The 7,742-nt window shown below is 59.4% G+C and overlaps 1 protein-coding gene across 5 annotated transcripts in view; it reads right to left on the reverse strand.

Moving 5' to 3' along the window:
* ZDHHC1 (zinc finger DHHC-type containing 1) overlaps window positions 1-7,742 on the reverse strand; it is a 20,185-nt gene that overhangs the window by 1,165 nt on the left and 11,278 nt on the right. For 4 of the 5 annotated variants that reach the window (XM_045293706.1, XM_045293704.1, XM_045293705.1 and 1 more), the window contains 5 exons: window positions 5,814-5,989; window positions 4,619-4,720; window positions 4,256-4,380; window positions 4,009-4,167; window positions 3,739-3,851 (listed from right to left, as the gene is read on the reverse strand). In XM_045293706.1, coding sequence (XP_045149641.1) covers window positions 3,739-3,851; window positions 4,009-4,167; window positions 4,256-4,380; window positions 4,619-4,720; window positions 5,814-5,989 — 675 coding nt within the window. Of the gene's footprint in view, window positions 1-3,738; window positions 3,852-4,008; window positions 4,168-4,255; window positions 4,437-4,618; window positions 4,721-5,813; window positions 5,990-7,742 lie in introns of all 5 variants that reach the window. The other variant, XM_045293707.1, reaches the window with a different exon arrangement.

The following is a 7,742-nucleotide window of genomic DNA, read 5'->3' on the forward strand; positions in this document are numbered from 1 at the left end:
AAGGGCAGGTGTAGGTCCCCGGCATGGGGGGCTCCTGGGCCCACCCAGGCCCTCGCTGGCCTCCTCGGCAGTGCCATCACCACCGCACCGGGTGTCTGAGGTGTCGTGAGGGGGTGGCCCCCAAATGACTTTATGTAAGCAGTGCTTTCGCTACTGTTCTTTATTAAAAGCCTCCTTGTTGCAATAACGAAAACACTTAGGTAAGCCCAGTTTACATGTGTCTATACAGCCATCAGGCTACACCGGCACGCTAATTTACTGCTAACTTTCTAATGGCCTGGTAGTGCTGGAGGCTAAGCGGCTAACACCAAAGCCCCCTCCAACCCCCCAAGGTTGCCTGCCACGGGAAAGACGGGCAAGGGCAGCCTTTGCAATCCTAGATAGGGTTGCTGGGAGCCAAGCTGGAAGCCGTGGTGGTGGTGGTGGAGTGAGTTACAGGGTTAGGCTGCTGTCCTCAAAGTCAGCGGTTCAAAACCCACCGGCTGCTTCCGGGGAGAACAATGAAACTTTCTACTCACTTAAACATTACGTCTCAGAAACCCACAGGCACAGTTCTGCTTGGCCCTATAGCGTGGCTAGGTCAGAACTGATTCCTGGCAGTGAGCCCAGTGTGCATTATCGTAATTTACTAGGCAGCAGTGAGTGGAAATGACTCCATCGGGGTCCTACCGAATCGCAAGGCTGCTCAGAATCACGTGGCGATTTCATCTGCACAAGCTACAAGCCCCACCTGTTGTTTTGACCTGTTTTTAGTCACTGACTTTGTGGAAGTTTCTGGCATTTTAGCTACAATATTGTGGTAATTGGTGTCTGTGAACCTGTTAACCTTTTTGAGAATGTACTAATTAAAGGAGAAAAAAATTAAATAGGCTTCCATTCAGTTACTAATAATGTTAACTAATCGTGTTGTAACTCAACGTAGACTCTACAATTTTGCTAATATTCATATGACCTAAGAAGTAGGTGACTCAATATATAGCACCTATGTAGTGACGCAGTATATATTACATAGGATTCTATATGATGACTAAGGATTCTATATGGTCTGGGGGGAGGCCGTCTATGAGAGGGGTGACACCACAGGGGAAGTTGCCACATTGGGAGACACCAACTTTAATGAGACCACTGCTCTAAGGGAGTTCTGGGCACAGGGTACTCAGGCTACCCCACCCCAGACTCCCTCAGCTTAAAAGACCTAAGGATCAAAACATCCGTTTCTAACCTTGCGCGGCCTCCTGCTTTTATTTGTGAAACGCAGCTCTCTCCAGCAAGCCCCTGCCCCACAGACCAATATTCCCCGTCTGCAAGTGCGCTGGCAGAGGTGGGAGGTGGAGCTCGGAACTGTTCTTCAGCATCTGCCCTTGCCCAGGGAGCCAGAGTTGTGAAGGTTGAATGGGGTTGGGGGAATTGTCTGGAACCCAGGAGCGGACTTATGGGAGAGCTGTTTCCTGCGGGCGGTTCACCCAGCCCCAAGCTAAAGTGCACCATCTGTAAAGGGGGACCGGCATCCTCCTTCTGGCTGCGAGGCACGCCTCCCTCGGGTCCTTGGCAGATGGACGAGGGGCAGAGCTGACCACGGCCCAAAACCTACACAGCCAGTTCGGGGCTGCCTACCCAGGCGTTAACAATGCCACCCCGCACCCGCATGCAGGGCTGGCCCCAGCCAAGCCCCACAGGGCGGCAGGTGTGGAAACAGAAGCCAGACAGGACAAAGCTGAAGGCCGGCGTGCGGCAGATGTGGGGAGGAGCCAGGGCGAGGTCCCGCCCCTGCCAGGGAGCCCCGCCCGACGCTGTGCCTGGGGGGAGGGGCGCCGGGACAGCTGTCGCTCGCTCTGGCAACTATTTCCATGGAGACAGAGGCGTCCTGACTAATGCAGCAAGGACACTGTAGCAGCAACGCCGCCGCCGTCTCTAAAACAAGCCTATGTTTGGGGGCAACGGCTCCACAGAGGGGCCCCTCCCGGATTCCTGCTCAGGGTGGGGGTGGGGTGGAGGCCATATCTGGGGGACAGAGCCCAGCCAGCAAGGCCACTGGCTGGCTGCACAGGCGCAGACACCCAAGGCCCTGGGCAGGCCAGTCCCAGAGAGTCCCTTTGGGGGTGGGGGTGGGGCCGCATGAGCAGAACAGCTCAGGAGAGAAAACAGGCCTGAAGCCAGTCAGGCCCATCCGACGACGGCAGGGCCATCTTCCACCTGCAATCTGCCTTCTTCCTGGGGGCCAGCACCCCTCCAGGCCCAGCACCCATCCTGGGGCTCTGGGGTTTCCAGAAGAGTGAGGCAGGAGGCGGGGGCCCCAGGGAGCATGGTCTCAGAGCAGGCTTCCAGACTGGGATGGACTGGGATGGGAGCCAGGCCCTAGCCTGCTGGAAGTTTGTCACCAGGATGTCCCCACTCAACCCCTTCCCCTGCACAGCTGTCCCTTGGATCCTCCCTGTACATTCCTGAGTGGAACCATGCATCCAGGGGACAACACTCCCCTCGGGGCAGGCCTCCCTCAGGTCACCAGCAGAGGGACAGAGGCACAGGACTGCAAGGGCCAGGCTGCTGGCACCATCCCAGAGCCAGCCCTGCCCAATGGCACCAGCTTGAAGCCTACTTCTCTGAGGCCCAGTCCCCTCTGTGACATGGCATGCCAGCTGCCCACAATGGCTGTCAGTGACCCACAGGCTCAGGACCCAGTCCCGGGCAGCACCCATTTGGGGACAGGATCTACATGTCCCCAGCCCCCCAGCCTGGCAGGAGCTCTTGCCTGGCAGCCTGGCCCATAGGCTGGGAGAACAAGGGATTGGGTCCCAGCCCTCCCCCAGCCCGCCCACCAGCCTGTGTTTGTGTCTAGTTGCCATGAAAACTCAGGACCCAAGGCCCAGCCCTCCCAGCAAGGCCGGCCTGCCCCCACCCTCACACACTGCCTTCAAGGTCCCTGGGGGCTCTGAAGACTGGGCCACCCCCACCCTCAGCTGCTGACCTCAGGAAGCCCAAGGCGTGGGAATGGGGGTGAGCTGGCCAGTAGCTGGGCTGACCGGGCCAGAGTCTGAGCTGGGGGAGAGAGGTAGTAACTTCACATTGAGGTCGATGTGAAGACCCAGCATCTGGGTCTCAATATGCTTTTCTGCAGCGTGAGTGTGGAACCAGGCCTGCCTGGCCCAGGCTAAGGACCAGTTAGTTAGTGACTGGTGTAAGGCAGCGGTTCTCAACCTGTGGGTACCAACCCCTTTGGGGGTCGAACAACCCTTTCACAGGGGTTGCCTGATTCATCACAGCAACAAAATGAGTTATGAAGTAACAGTGAAAATAATTTTATGGTTGGGGGGGGGTCACCACAACATGAGGAACTGTATTAAAGGGTCATGGCATTAGGAAGGTTGAGAACCACTGGTGTAAAGGCTCTAGGTCATGGATGGGGAGAACAGACAGATGGCCTTGTGTAGCGGCCACTTGCTGGTCCAGTGGCTGGTCCATCCCATTCTCTTCTCCTGCAGCCCCAACCTGCCTGCTTCCAGGCTCCCACCTCCCACGCCCTCTAGCACATGCTCAGAGCCTGGACAAGCACATCCATGGGGTCGGGAAGCTCCTGCCGGAACTCAGTGCAGCCTTGGCTTCACCTGCAGCCTCCAGCCCTGGCCACTCACTGCCTTTTGCCCCATCTCCTGACTGGCTGAGTGTTGCACAGCCCTTCCAGCCTCCCTGGGGGCTGGAGGCACCCTCCCACCAGCTCAGCCCCCTGGCCCATCTCTATACCTGAATGGATTGCATCTTGGGGGGACAGGATTCGAGCTCTCTGTGGGGCCCCTTTGCCTCCCGTGGTGGGCGGTGCTGCACGATGTACTCGTAGGTGCTGAGCTTGTGCCACACTGAGGGAGGGGAAGGGAGGAGAGGGGCCCTCAGGAAACAGACGGGGAGGGAGGCCACCAGTCACCCAGAGGGCCAGGGCTGGGGGGTGGTGGTGGTGGTGGTGACAGCAATGGGCCCCTCCCTGCAGCCCGGAGGCAGGTAAGCAACACCACTTACTAAGGTAAATGTGGAAGCAGAGCAGGTGGCCGAGCAGGGCTGTGGAGAGCAGGCCCAGGAGGATGAGGAGGGCGGCCAGGGCCAGGATGGCTGGAGCCTGGGTCTCCACTGGGGCCGCGGGCAGGAACACGAACCACACATCCGTGTGATTCTTGAGGACTGCGGGCACAGGCAGGGCTGCTCAGCCAGGGCCGGGGGCCCAAGGCCACCACAGGCCAGGGAGGGTACAGCCTGCATTCACGCTTACCTTCAAAGTAGCGGTTGGTCCGCAGCTGCATGGGGTTGACAAAGAACTCGACAAACACATAGGTAGCCACCACCACGAGGAGCAGAACCCCCAGGAGGGCGGATGCGACACTGTGCAGAAAGAGCCTGGGCCCGGTGGGGCAGCTGTCAGCACCCCAGGGCTTGGAGGGAGCCACGCTGGGCTGGGGGAGGGGGGATGCCTTCTATCCCTAACTCTTCCAGAAGCTGAAGATGGGCGGCCACACCAGAGGGCTCCCCCACCCTCCTGTGCCAGCAAGGTGGAAGACCCCCAACCCACCCTCGGCCACCCCAGCGGGCACCCATGGGCGCATCTTCTCAGACCAGCACGCACAGATGCACCCACCGGTAATTCCTCTCGCCCACACAGTTGTTGAGCCACTTGCAGTGGTGGTCGAAGCCGCACACGCACTTGTTGCAGGCGCTGCAGTGTTTGGAGCGAGCGCTCCTGCGGGGAGGGGGCACAGCCTGGTCGGTGCGAAGCCAGAGCTGGGGCGGGCGGCGGAGGTTCACGCGGAGCAGAGGGGGCCCTGGGCCCTGGCACTGCTGCGGAGCGCAGACCGCGGGCGCCCTCTGGCGGCGGTGCTGCGTGAAGCACTCGCTGGGGCCCCGCTGGGTCTCCGCAGGGACGGACCCCTGGGCAGGGGCAGGGGCAAGGGCACACGGCGCCGCCCTGCCCTGGACTGCGCACCCAGGGTGGGGGGCGACAGTGGATCAGACAAGAGGCTTCCTTTCCAAGCAAGGTCCCCGGCGCCAAGCCAGGAGACAGATGATGCAGCAGTCTGAGGGAGTGGGCCCAGCGCCCCCTCCGCCTCCCGCTTTTCCTGGCACTGTCTCCTTTGGGTCTGTCCCCCCACCCCACCCCCGTTTGCTTGCCATTTCTTGGCATTTTCCCACAGAAATCCTCAGTCCATTTGGCAGCCCGAACGAACGTCAGAGGCGGTGCTCTTTCGTGTTGCAGACCCCTTCACGGGCTAACTGGGTCTCTGGGTTCAAAGAGTGGAGCCAGCCCTGGACCACACTCCCTTCCCAACCCCACTCCCTGAGGCCCGAGGGTGGGGAGGGGCTCTGTCCGTTCTGACTCCTCCCTCCTCTAGCTGTGGCCTGGAGCGAGTCCCTGGGCCTCTCTGGGCCTCAGGGTTGGCAGGGGTCCCCAAGGGGAACAGTATTGGCCAGGAGGCTCTGCTGCTTAATGGCTGCATGCCTCAGGCTGGCCTCTCAGCTTTTCTGGGGAGTAAGAGCGCTGCAGCTCCCTTGCAGGGTGGGTGCCTGGTGCAGCTGGTGCTCCTGTGTGCACCAGCCGCCGCAGCACCTGTCACTAAACATTGTGCGGCGCCAAGTGTCTCCTACTTTAACTGCCGTGGAAACGTGCTCAACTCCTGTTTCCAATCACCTGCTCTGCTCAGGGGCTGCCAATTCCCCACCCCACCCCACCCCCTTGACAGTGTCAAACACCAAGGCAATGATGTGACTCGCGTTGCCAGCTGCTATCCACGCGCATGCTCACTGCCTGCACGCGCCTCAGCCCCCCGTGCACTCACACATCGACATCACACAAGTTGCAGTGCAGGTCTTCAATGACGTGAGCGTGCTGGCTGCGGTTAAAAATGGGCAGGGGCCCTGTGTAGCTCTTGTCCCGCACGTTGGCGTCCGCCGGGTCGATAGAGACAGCAGTCAGGTGCACCACGAGGTGGGCGGCGAAGATGGCGCCCATGCACTGGCCCATCAGGTTAAAGACTCACCATGTTCTGCAGGCTGGGGGCCCTGCAAGCACTTCCCGTGGCACAGGAACTGCGCGGCCCTCCACCTCCCATAAGTAGTTCTGTCTTCTTGCCTAGGCAACCTTTTTCCTCCAGCCCCCGGGAGCCACCCCATCAGACCTTGTGCCCCCTACAAGGGGAGGGACCCTCTGGTAACAGTCTGCCTGCCTACCTCCACAGGGTCCTGGCCTCACTGTCTTCTGTCTGGGAGACCTGAGGTGAGCATCTCCCAAAGCCCAGGACCCAAAGTCTCTATCTTACTTTCACAGGGAGTCACCCTCTCAGCAGCTGGAGGCCTGATGGGTTTGGGACCTGGACCGGGGCAGAATGTCTGTGACAAAGCTCTTCCAGGCCCTACCTGCTCAATGCTTGGACCAAGCACTGGGGATGAGTGTGCTGGCCACAGGTGCAAAGCTTTGTAGGTAAAAACCCACCAATCCGGTCTACTCATCTGCCACCCATCCGCCCATCCCTGATGCCCACCAGGCCATCACTCATCCTCCCTCCAGCCTCTGACCCTGTCCTCCCTTCCTCACCAGCTCTCGGCAGCCAGACTCCCCTGGGTGCTGGCGTGCACTGTGTTCTGCCTGCCGGTGCTGCACAACCACGGACAGATCGCCCTGGCCCACCGCTGACCTCTAACATCTAGCCACCTTCCACCTGCCTGGGGTGCCCCACAGTCTCGAAACTCTGCCCTCCTGCCAGGCTGCCCTGGAGTTGGCCCTTGGCGTGTGGCTCCCAGTTAAACTCTTCAAGTCATAAGGGTCTCCCTGCATGAACGCTGCTTCAACTCCACTGGTGGCCCTCCGTGTCTCCTGAGCTGAGCTACACCCTCCAGCCCTTTTTCACGTGGACCCCCCCCCACACCGCCCTACTCTGGCTTCATTGGCCACTGCTTCTCGCCACTCCAGCCTCCAGGCATACTCCCCAAGCACAGCCCCGGTTCATTCTTCAGCCCTTTCCTGGGGCCTTCTCTGTGCCAGGCCCCCTGACTGAAGTGATGGAACAAACAGACGTGTGCCCAGCCCCAAAGGTGGTCTGGTGGGGAACACAGGTATTATCAAACACGGATGGGCAAGCTCAGTGGTCAGTTCATGAGACTGTGCAGGGCTGTAAGTGGGTGCCCTTGGCTGAGGAATTGGAGAAGTAATGGCTGGTAAGGACCGTGCCAACAATGTAAGGGTGGCTACGGCCACCGGGAGCAGGCAGAGCCCCAACCAGCCAGGAGGCGGCTGACCTGTGTTCCAGCTCATAGCTGCCATGCAAGAATGAGGGCGCCCATCAACTTCCAGCTTCATCAGAGCAACCAGAAGGGTGTTGTTCACAGTCCTGTTGTTCACAGTCCTGTTGTTCACACACAGTCCTGGCCCAGCGAACCAGAAAGGCCCGGGACACTGCTGGTACCTGAGAACAGTACCCTTCTCCAGAGACCTTCTCTACACCCCTGCCCTTGTCATCCCCACTTCCACTCCTGCAGCTCATATACTACTACTACTACTACTACTACTACTACTACTACTACTACTACTACGACCACCGAGATCTACACACACACACACACACACACACACACACACACACAGACACTCACACAAATCCAGAGGCCCCAGAAGTGAATCAAGGTGAGACAGTACCTTATTCCTTGAGCTAAATCAAAACCAAATTCTCTGCCACTGAGTCTACTCGATTCTGACGCAGAGAGATCCTGTA

Source organism: Echinops telfairi, unplaced genomic scaffold (assembly GCF_000313985.2).
Source record: "Echinops telfairi isolate 266 unplaced genomic scaffold, ASM31398v2 ScPeMD7_2291;HRSCAF=2852, whole genome shotgun sequence".
NCBI lineage: Eukaryota > Metazoa > Chordata > Mammalia > Afrosoricida > Tenrecidae > Echinops > Echinops telfairi.